The sequence below is a fragment of the Scyliorhinus canicula genome, chromosome 1 (genome assembly GCF_902713615.1).
Source record: "Scyliorhinus canicula chromosome 1, sScyCan1.1, whole genome shotgun sequence".
In the NCBI taxonomy this organism is placed as follows: domain Eukaryota; kingdom Metazoa; phylum Chordata; class Chondrichthyes; order Carcharhiniformes; family Scyliorhinidae; genus Scyliorhinus; species Scyliorhinus canicula.
In genome coordinates, this window is record NC_052146.1 from 222,782,089 (window position 1) to 222,794,331 (window position 12,243).

Consider the following 12,243-nt stretch of genomic DNA (forward strand, 5'->3'; position numbering starts at 1 on the left):
AGTGATGCATAAAGTTTCAGTTTTTATCTTTCCATATTGTATATATTGTCTATATTGTATATGCAACTTTCACATGGAGGGATTCTAAACATTCAAGAGTACGGAGTGCACCTTGCTCTCATGCCCAGCTCAACTTTGCAAACAAATAAACAAAATACCAGTTGCAGTAAATGACTCATAGAAACTAGGAGCAGGAGTAGGCCATTCAGCCCTTCGAGCCTGCTCCATTATTCATTACCACGGCTGATCCTCTATCTCAATGCCATATTTCCATTCTCTCCCCCTTACCTCTGGATGCCATTAAAATCTAAAGAAATTATCTCTTGTTTGAATACATTCAATGATTTGGCCTCCATAATTTTTAATTTTTTTTAAAAAGAACATGCAGGAGTTCGTTCCTTCCTCACTACTTCTTCAAAAAAACTCTACAACATGCACATATATTGCAAATCATGAAAAATGTTCCTATTTCACAACTCAAAATATGCACTCTCTTTTCTGGGACATATCTGAGACAACTCATCTTGCTCACAGTACCATTTGTAAAGTTGCTTGATTAGCTTCCATGCAAGATTTTCCACATACCTTTGGCGGTGCAAAGAACACAATTTGAAGAATCAATTTTGGTCCACAAATAATTGCAAAGTTTAAATAAACATAAAAACTATCTATTTAAAACACAGACTGAGGGACCGCTTTTGGTACACGTTCACTCAATCCGCAAGCAGACCCCAACCTTCCTGTTGCGTGCCACTTCAACTCAGCATCTTGCTCTCATGGCCACATGTGGGGCATACTGCAATGCCTCAGTGAAAGCCAACACAAACTGGAGGAGCAATATCTCATCTTCCGATTCGGCACCTTACAGCCTTCAGGACTCATCTTTGAGTTAATTGTGACTTTTCTCCTTCATCTTAACCTTTTTAAAAAATATCCAATACATTGTCTTTGTCTCAATGAAAAGTCTCCGTCCACCTCTACTTCCCCCCCCCCCCCCCCCGGCCACACACACACCGAGCCATCTCAATGTACCCAAACAGGTGCAGTTTTGTGGTGACTAGGGGCTTTTCACAGTACTTCATTGCAGTGTTAATGTAAGCCTACTTGTGAGACTAATTAAGATTATTATATTTTTCTCAAGTTTGATACATTTTTGTTACAATCTCGCCCAGCTATAGTATAATATCCTAAACATGCTCCCTCTCTTTGGTTCTGGAGGAAAGTCAAACAGACTCTAAACATTAACTCTGTTTTCTCTCCCTACAGATGCTGCTGGATATGGGAAGTTGTGTTTATTCCATTTGTCATTGGCCCTTCATAACTTGATCACTATTATTCAGGTATTGAAACAAACACCAATTTTTCTGTTTCCATTGTACATGTTATTTATGATTCACAATTCTTCAATGTTTTTTCTAAAATAAGAAAGCACCAAAAATTAACCAGCACCCTGAATGCTCAGAAAATGTATTTGGTGCAAATAGCAAAACAAACCCAAAAGGCCCCATGGGGAACTGTGGTCAATGCTGAGTTAGTAGCTGGGTAGTTTTAGGGGAATCACAAATGGGCTCCGAAATCCTGTGTCAAGAGCAAAGAGAGTATGTGCGCAAAGATGAGACGGAGACAGAGAGAGAACCAGGGAGACAAGGAAGGGGAAGGCAGCAGTTGTGCGGGGGGGGGAGGGGGGGGGGGGCGCAAAGTGAATGCCACCACGTGAGGACACAGATGAGTGTAAAAAAGGGGGGGGGTGCATGAGGCTGAGAGGTCATGCAAGGATTATGCAATGCAAATAAGACCCGAGCTCATATGATTTATGCATGCAGTTTCAACTACCAAAACCAAACTACATTCTACCCTCACCACTGAAGGTGAGCAGACGCAATGTTTTCAGCCCGCTTTGACTCTTTGTCAAGAATATATCTCAAAACCTAATGGATGAATTTAAACAAAACATGGGTATAGCCCAAGGAAGGACAGATGAATTTCTGGTGAAAATGCAATCCCAGATCCTGAAACTTTTAAAAAGGATTGGTAACATTGGGAGTTACGAAAATTATTGTACATTGTTTTGTTTAGAATGTAGTTGATTATTTCAGAATGTTGTGGATTGTCACAGCTGTCAAAACGCAAACAGAGTTTTCAGAGCAGGTTGTCAGATGTGGAGTGGCCTGAAGTCTCCTCAGTGAGATGGAAGCTCTTAATAAAAAGATTTCTTTCTTCAGCTTTGTAGTTACTGAGCATCAACTATGCAGGAAAAAGAGCTGTGAAATTGCAATATCGTTAAGTTAACACAGTATGGTGGTGGAGTTATGCATTCTGAGTACCGCCTTCACTTGTTTTGTACCATAATTCATAATATATTACAAGACATTGAAGCTTTTCTAAAACTGGAAAAGCTACACTAAATATTTGTTTGAATTTCAGCAGAAATGATAGTTAAGGCTCTGAAGTGCAAAACAAAGCATTGCATTTTTGCTGGAACAAATTTCAAAATTACGAAAGGTCAAGAGGTTAAATATTGAAAATTCTTTCCATTGTTTGGCAAGTGAGTTGTAAGCTCAGATTTATTATTAGACAAGATAAAATTAGAATTGTTTCCACAGATTTTATGATGTAGTACACTTCACCATAAAGTGGTTTTTGAGACAAAAGCAAAATAATCCAAAAAGGAAATCACATTGGAATAATAAAAGGCCATTCAATGCCTCAAGACTGCTCTCCTATTTAATCAAATCATGGCTGGTCTGTACCTCAACTTCTTGATTGATGTTATTTGATTGATACATTGGTCTCAGACAAGCTTCCATCCATAACCTTTTGGGACAGGGTTCTCGACTTCCACTACCCTTTATGTTGAAAAAGTGGTTCTCAATTTCACTTCTGAACGATCTAGCTCGTATTTAAGATTATATTCCCTTGTTCTGGACTCCCCCACCAGGAAGTAGTTCCTTTCAACCGGCCCTACTCTTCTAAATCCAAGGAAAAAAACAAAGCTATGCAATCTTTCCTGATAACCTGAACCTTAATCTACAATATCCACTAGTGTAAATGATTTTAGGTCAAAAGTCATGTCGTCAAATTTTACATGGATAATCTTTCCATGAGTTCTTAATTGAGCCCCAAATTAAATCCGAAGACGGCCATCATAATGAAATGAAGTAAAAACCAACAACACCAAGAATTCTTATTAATTAATTTTATAACATTACAAAATTCAATGCAATATAAATACATAATGCATTTAATTCAACGCTTCTCTTTGTAATTCTTCAGAATCACTCGCTTCACTATCTTAATCGCTATTGTATGTCCCAATCATAGTATGGAACTGCGTGTTCATCAGTAGTAACCTTGGCAGCATCATTCCACACATAATCAGCCTTAGCACCATCTAACGCATTCAATATTTGATAGAGTATTCTTTTATTCATAGTATTATTCATATAGGGGCTAGTTGAATACATATAGCTAAAAGAGTGCTAAACATTACAAGTGCCTTGACTGTAGCAATCCAGTCATTGTCACATATAATGAATTAACCATTGTATGCCAGTGTTTTCAGCACTAAGATTGTATTGTTCTCGGTCTTATCAACTGATCAGGTCTAGCAAGGTCTCCGCCAAGCTGTGTAATATGGAAGTGTGAGAAACATATCCAGTAATTTTCCTAAGACTGCACACGCAGACGCTGAGCTAGATTTGATAGGCACCAGTCAATCTTAATTAATATCCAATGTTTGATTAACAAATCATCCTCTAAGTAACAGGCATTTATTTGAACAAGCCAGGAGGTCTCAGCTGAGAATTAGAACCAAAGGAAGTAAATAAGGGGTTAAAACACAGATACGAATTTACTTAAAAGTAGCACCTCGTGGTCAAGGTCTTTGTTCCTGAATTCTTGAATCATCTATCTGTTTGTTTGTGATAAAGTGATTTCTTTTTGTGCTTAATGCTGCCATGTGCTTGACCTTTTTATGTAGTGTTTGATATTTTGTTTCTAAGTTTTTATTCAGTTCTTAATCAAGTGTATTCAAGTAATTAACAATAATAAAGTTACATTTTTGACACCTCCCACCAACTGGACTACCAATTCTTATTAGAAGGTAAAATAAGAGTCCCCACAATATTTTAGAAATTATTTTTTGACAATATTGAGATCAAGTTAATTTCACACATCTACAGCCCACTGACACAATACTACTAAGAAGGTGTTTGCATATTTCCACTTTCGTGAATAGTTTTTCGCATTCCATCTAATTTGTTCCACATCTTTCAGAGTGTCCTTGGATACAAGTGTAAATAAACCTCTCAAGAGCAGAATAAAAATTCCTAAAACTGCCAGGAATAATTACCACGTTGGCGTTGGTCAATCTCACCTCACCTCACATATAACTGGCACGGTGGGATGTGAACATGACCCAGACGAGCAGACTCTTACTTTGTGTCGTCCTCCTGGTGTCAAATTCCACACTTCTCTGTTCCATTTCTTGCAACCGGGGGAGGGGGAGTGTCTTTTGCTTGTGTAACACTACAATTATGTTTTTTTCCCCCCCAGCAATCGTGGTAATGGTTTTGTTTGCTGGTGTGTCAAAGTTCATTGTTGTTTCATCCGTATTTCCAATGCAGGCTTCTTCTCTTGATGCAAAATGACAAAATGGTGAATTTGATGATTTTATTATCCAGTTCAGGTGGCAGGCACTGTGAAATTTTCATTTTCTGTTGGAGTACTGAACCTGTGCACCACCTGGAACTGACTACCAATTCTGGAATCCATCTTTCTTCTCTGAGGCTGAAGAGTCAAATGGCTCTGTGGGCGATAACATGACCATTTTGTTGATGCTTATTATCAAATTCTGGCATCTTTTTCTCAAGTTTAAATTGAGCTGTGCACTTGTTATTCCTCGTTAAAGGCATTACGATTGGTCACGTGGTACATATTCGTCTTGTTGGCTGGCCGGGAGATCGAAGGGTCTTTAAACTAATGAATTGTCGTAATTACCGGTAAGCAATTAGTAATCACAACATTGTTTGATCCCTGAAAAACTAGGCTGACATGAGAGATATGAAAATGTACTTCGTTTAGGCCAAATGTTAGGTCGATCTTTACATGAGATTGTCTTTTATATGGGTATATATGGTAATTCTGGTGAACTGTTCCTGTAACCCCTCCAAGACTTACTTTTCTTGTCTGATGTGCTTTGCCCATAACTGAATGCAGTCCTCCCGTAGGGCCTGACTAAGGCTCGTTATAACTGAAGCCTATTCTTTTTAATAAAATTCTACATTTCATTAGCCTTATTGATAACCAGACTTATGAACAAGTCCAGAAGATAAAGCATTTAAGAAGGAAAGAAAATGAAAATTTGGAGGCAAGGGCTAAAACAGTATTAGAATGACCAGCATATGCTTCAGGCTCAATAGTATAGGCACAATAGGCCAAAATGTCCATTTAAACAGAAATATATACAAAGATTACAATGCGGTAGGAACCCATGTGACGCAGCGTGTCTGTGCTAGCTATGAACATAACATATGTATATATTATGCTGAGTTCTCAATTATACACAAAATCGCTGAAATGGACGCTCATTTCCATCAGTTGTAGCCTCTTGTCATACACTAGACAATTACCTGCAACTAAATTACATTGACTAAAGATGGAAAGGTGCGTTGTGATATCAATGGTGCAAAATGTATCATCATAAGAATTCCCAAGTCAACATGAAAGAATACAGAGCTCACTACATCTGTACTTATTCACAATGAAAATGGTAATTTCAGGATGCTATTGTTAAACGATGTTTGTGGCAATTTGCAAGTCATTAGCCTTTCACACACATTCCAATAATTAACAGATTCTTTAAATGGTTTAAAAATTTAGAGAAACTGTTTTTCACCTCTCTCATCCTTTACGAGCCAAAACCGGAGTTCCCATTTCCCATTACCTCATAGTAGAATTTATATGGTTCATAATCAATACAGGATAATAATAATGGGCCTCATTCATGTTCTTGCTGCAACTTGACAAAGTAAATTACATTCCTGAAGTGATTGAATTTCATGTGAGAATAACATTTTGCATAAGTTATTAATTGTTTTAATTAACCTCTTATAAAACAGCAAAGATATGTACAACTTTAAAAAAATAATAAGACTCCCACACACTGCACAGCAGTACAATTGCAGCAACACGCTTTCAAGGTTTTATCAAACTGGCAAGGAATGAAGCCTTCAAAATCTTGGTTGAGAAATGCATATTTTGACCAGATCCACAAAGGTCACATCTTGTAAAATTGCCAATTTCTAACATGCACCAATCCAAAGTGTGATTACAAACTTTGATAGTGATTAGCAACCTCACGGAATGATTAAAAACATCATATTTTAATGAGGATGCCGGGTGACCATTTTATTTCCTTCCATGTTTCACATCTCCATTACATGCAAGCAGGTGTAACGGGGACCTGCATGACACAATTTCACCTCAATTGTTTAGTGGTTGGTCCAGGTTCAGAGACAAAACTAGTAATTTTGGAACTTGAAAAATAGTTGGTTAGAATGAGAACACTAATATGGCTAGGAGGAGAATCTGTTTCTCAACAATGGGGAGGGAAAAACCTGCTGCCACTGCATAGGTGTGGCCTGAAGTGGCACAGGAGGTGAGCAAACAGGACTGTTGCCATGCAGCAAAGGATCCAGTGACACAAATGTTTCAATGACCAGATCAGGAAAGGTGAGCAAAGTTAGACAGCCACCTGCATTCTACAGTGCACCAACACACCTTCTGCCATATACTCCATCCTTAGCTCTCCTCACATCATTGTCATCAACACCTATTGTTTCATTTAAATAAACTCCTCTCATTCGCACCTCCCCTTTCTTCTATCCACCACAACCCTCATAATCTGTAATATCTCATTCATCGCTACTGATTCTCACATGCTGTCAAATGGCCCCGTCACCCCTATTCCTTAAATACATGCACACATGCCAGAGGATCACTTATATGTATGCTGTACCATCCATGCAGGAGAAGGAAACAAAGAACGTCAAGGAGAAGGCAAATGAAAAAGAGAAACAACACAGATTGCAGAGCCTGATCTAGAGGAGGTGGTCACTCTGGAAATAATCATCATTCCTGCCCACAATTTACATTTTAATAGCACCTTTCACGACCTCCAGACATCCGAGAGCACTTTACAGCCATTTAAGTCTTTGAAGTGCAGTTACGGTTGTAATGCAGCAAAAACAGGAGTCTCTGAACAATGTGACAATGACCAGAAATCAGATTGATTTTGCAATGTTGATTGAGGGATGAATATTTGCCATGACACCAGAGATAATTCTGAAATAGTGCCTTTACATCTGCCAAAATAGGCAAATGGATCCTGGGTTTAAGATCTTATCCGAAAGGCAGTACTTTTTCAGAGTTGAGTGGAAGGTAAAATTTTTTTTTTACATATCTCTTTGAGAATATCCTAACGCAAGCAACACTGTCATAGATATGGGCTGCATGGGTAGAAGGTTCTTTTGTTTATGTCGTCTGGATGTATTTGCTACCTGGTGAGCAGGCAGTTGTGGTTTTAATTTCATTGGATTGAGAGAACCAACAGGTAATGCTGGTTAGTCAGTCATGCACTTTAAGCACGGAAAATACTAACATTATCATTCACTTTGTGGAATACGGGTGATACTCAGGCTCAATTTGGACTTTGTGAAGAAAAAAACTGGAAGATTTGACTAGCTGGTAGCTAGAAGAAGAAACCTACAGTGGTCCTCAGAGAGTCTCCTGGCAGAAAACAGTCTGCAGAGTTAGCTTGGAAACTATGAGAAGACAGCTGGGGATTTGTCAACACCCAGGGCAACGGGCTGAATCATCCACAGTGATGAGGTATCAAATAAAAGTTAGAGGATCACTTAACTAATAAGTTAATGGAAGGATCCCCATAAAGTGTTGCCTTGGAGAATGGTTGGAACACTGAGGGGAATTAAAGTGAATTTTGTTGGGCCCTGCATACCTGATGGATTGGTCCTTGAAGATGTGAATGAACCTTCTTAGATAGTTGTATTTGATGAAAGAAAATCTCAGGGGAAGTAAAAATTAGAACTGAATTTATAGCACAAGTAATTATACACTATAATATTAAGTTAAGATTGTTTGCTTTGATTCTTACATAGAATAAAGTTTGTAACCGTGAAATATTGTGGCATTGTGGTGTTGTTTGATTGCTGGGTATTCGGATTTATCTTTAACTATTAATGGCCCCTAACAGGATCATAATAAAATTCACATCCTTGGCCCATTAATGAATGATGAGCACCCATTTAATGCTGAAGGTGGGAATTTGTAGATTGTCATGTGAGTGTCCCTTTAAGAAAGGTTTTTGTCTTATCACATGGCTTCAGTGATGTAATTTTGTAGGTGGAGCTGAGCTGTGGCTGTGAGGTTTTTTTTGAGTTTCACTTTCAGTTTTGACTGCTGTGGACTACAGACAGAGAAAATAAGTTATCTGGCCTGTCTCTCTCTATTTTCGGAAAAAACCCATTGAGCATAGCTACTTGCTTTGGTAACTTAAAATATATAGTTTGATTTGCAGAAGGGTTGCAACTTGCTGGTGAGATGGGTTAAGAATCTCAGGGAAAGGCAGTCTTATTCAAGTGAGAATGCAGAGTGCTGGGTCACACCCTTGAAAAGGGGTTTTTGGTTTATGGGATTTTGTTTTTGAATTGGAACAGTTAAGGGGGGATTCATTAAGTGTTATATATAGATTACTGTAGCAGTGTGGTGTCTTTTTGTTTGTAATTGATAAACAATTATCGCTGTGTGTTTTCATATATATGTTAAGTAAGTTCTTAGAATAAAGCCTGTTTTGATAAAAGTGCCTGGCAAGACTGATGAATCACACCTGAACGGAAGGCTCTTGTGCTCATCCTCGCTAAATTCAACATAAAGGTTGGAGATCAGGTGGATTTCACAATATACTTTGGAGTTTCTAAGCCCTGGCCCATAACAGGATGCTGAACCAGTTAGATGCTATGAGACTGCTTATATTGGGAAACGGTGGAGGGGACACTGCGTGGTGTGGTGTCATCATGGGCGACACAGTGGCTAGCAATGTTGCTTCACAACGCCAGGGACCATGGTTCAATTCCAGCCTTGGGTGAGCGTGTGGAGTTTCTGCTTACTCCCCATGTCTACATGGGTTTCCTCAGTGTGCTCTGGTTTCCACTCACAGTCTACAGATGTGCAGGTTAGGTGGGTTTATGGGATTACGGGGATAGGGCAGAGGAGTGGGTCTAGGCAGGGTGTTTTTTCAATGGTTCGGTGCAGACTATTGTCGTTCCATACTCCCGGAACGCCTTGACCCACTTCAATTCGCATACCGTCGCAACTGGTCCACATCAGACGCCATTTCCCTGGCTCTACACTCATCCCTAGAGCATCTCGCAAACACGGATTCCTACATCAGACTCCTATTTATTGACTACAGCTCCGCCTTCAACACCATAATCCCAGCCAAGCTCATATCAAAGCTCCAAAATCTAGGACTTGGCTCTCCACTCTGCAACTGGATCTTCGATTTTCTTTTTTAAAATAAATTTAGAGTACCCAATTATTTTTTCCAATTAAGGGTCAATTTAGCATGGCCAATCCACCTACCCTGCACATCTTTGGGTTGTGGGGGTGAAACCCACGCAAACACGGGGAGAATGTGCAAACTCCACACGGACAGTGACCCAGGGCCGGGATTCGAACACAGGTCCTCAGTGCCATAGGCAGCAATGCTAACCACTGCGCCACCGTGCTGCCCCGATCCTCGATTTTCTGACCAACAGACCACAATCAGTAAAAATGAACACCAACACCTCCTGCACAATAGTCCTCAATACCGGTGCCACGCAAGGCTGCGTACTTAGCCCCCTACTCTACTCCCTGTACATACACGACTGCGTGGCAAAACTTGGTTCCAACTCCATCTACAAGTTTGCTGACGATACAACCACAGCGGGCTGGATCTCGAATAACGACGAGTCAGAATACAGGAGGGAGATAGAGAACCTGGTGGAGTGGTGTAACGACAACAATCTCTCTCTCACTGCCAGCAAAACTAAAGAGCTGGTCATTGACTTCAGGAAGCAAAGTACTGTACACGCCCCTGTCAGCATCAACGGAGCCGAGGTGGAGATGGTTAGCAGTTTCAAATTCCTAGGGGTGCACATCACCAAAAATCTATCCTGGTCCACTCACGTCGACGCTATCATCAAGAAAGCACAACAGTGCCTATACTTCCTCAGGAAACTAAGGAAATTCAGCATGTCCACATTAACCCTTACCAACTTTTACAGATGCACCATTGAAAGCATCCTATCAGGCTGCATCACAGCCTGGTGTGGCAACTGCTCGGCCCAGGACCGCAAGGAACTTCAGAGAGTCGTGAATACCGCCCAGTCCATCACACAAACCTGCCTCCCATCCATGGACTCCATCTACACCTCCCGCTGCCTGGGGAAAGCGGGCAACATAATCAAGGATCCCTCCCACCCGGCTTACTCACTTTTCCAACTTCTTCCATCGGGCAGGAGATACAGAAGTCTGAGAACACACACAAACAGACTAAAAAACAGCTTCTTCCCCACTGTCACCAGACTCCTAAATGACCCTCTTATTGACTGACCTCATTAACACTACACCCTGCATGCTTCATCCGATGCCAATGCTTATGTAGTTACATTGTATATATTGTGTTGCCCTATTATGTATTTTGTTGTATTTTCTTGAATTTTGTTTAATTCCCTTTTCTTCCCATGTACTGAGTGATCTGTTGAGCTGCTTGCAGAAAAACACTTTTCACTGTACCTCGGTACACATGACAATAAACAAATCCAATCCAATCCAAGTAACTGCTCTGAAAGATTTCAAAGTAGAAACATGAATCAAAAAGAAATGATGAATGATGGGATACTTCTTCAGAACAAGTTAAACATTTAAACACCACTTCACATTGGTCAAGTTAGTCTAAGATTCAGTCGAAGTATCAATGTTGGCAGTCCTCAATGCAAAGTAAACAATTTACTTAATTATTTTTTCTTCTGTTAATGTGTGTCTGCAGTCCAGTTTAAATCTCTGGAACCCTAGTCTGGTAAGTAAATATGCTTACCTGTTGGGGTTGGTACCTCTGTTGTGTCTGTTGCAAGTACGAAGGCTGTTGTTGCTGCTGATTGTAGTATGGTTGTTGGCCCTGTTGGCAGTAACTGCTCATACTTTGCTGACTATACTGAGGAGGCATCTGAGGGAAGAGAGAATCCCATGAGAGTTCAATGAAAGTACCTAGCGTAAAGCTTGTATAAACTTCACATCAGCAATTGCACTATTTTCAAGGGTTTAAATCCCTTTAACTATATTTTTCTATTCCATCAATTTTCATCAGATTGCAAATGTTTTTCTGAGGTATCTTAAGAGTCATAGATGTTTACAGCATGGAAACAGGCCCTTCGGCCCAGCTTGACCATGCTGCCCAGTTTCTATCACTAAACTGGAACCCAAAGCCATATTTGGCATTAATCTCACCAGCATTAATTTAATCTTTGTCAAAAAGCACATAATCTATAAATTCACAACATCGTAAGAATTTTACACAATAGGGTACTTTTCTAAATTCTAAAATCAGAAAATGTTAGTTTCTGAATGACACTACAGTGGAGGGAAGAATCATTTCAAGCTCACTTTGATATGTCTGGCAGGAATAAGGCAACAAGATGAATGGAGTGAAACCAGTCAAAATCTCTTTGGCAAGCGTGACACTGTTCAGGACTAGTTTCGCCTACAGCATGGAATTTATCTGAATGCAGAAAGACATTTCTCTAGTGTTTACAGAATAACTTGAGACTTTAGTTAAATTTTTTTTGTAAGGGATTCAAAAGTCAAGTTTACTTAGTGGACAAATTCCTGTGATTCTTTGGCAGCGTCCATTATTTCTGATTCGTCATTTTTGTATATCTGGACATGATAGCAAATTTTACATTTCCTGCCATTCAATTGTCTCGAAACCAACAATTGCAACTTCTTTTAAACCAAATTGCTTTTTTTGATGAAACAAAAGCTTGTGCCACTTCCAAAATGTAGAGAGACCACGGGGAGAGATAAGAAACAAGTAAATGATTTTAAACTTGAATGGTTAACGGCAACAATTAAAGTTAAAATAATCAGCCTGAATTTGCTTAAAGCTTGTGAATGGAAACATTC

At 39.6% G+C, this 12,243-nt stretch overlaps 1 protein-coding gene across 1 annotated transcript in view; it reads right to left on the reverse strand.

Moving 5' to 3' along the window:
- The window catches only part of arid1b (AT rich interactive domain 1B (SWI1-like)), a 633,019-nt gene that overhangs the window by 411,044 nt on the left and 209,732 nt on the right, over nt 1-12,243 (reverse strand). The window contains exon 3 of the mRNA XM_038808360.1: nt 11,159-11,287. Within this exon, the coding sequence (XP_038664288.1) occupies nt 11,159-11,287 (129 nt within the window). The remainder of the gene's footprint in view (nt 1-11,158; nt 11,288-12,243) is intronic.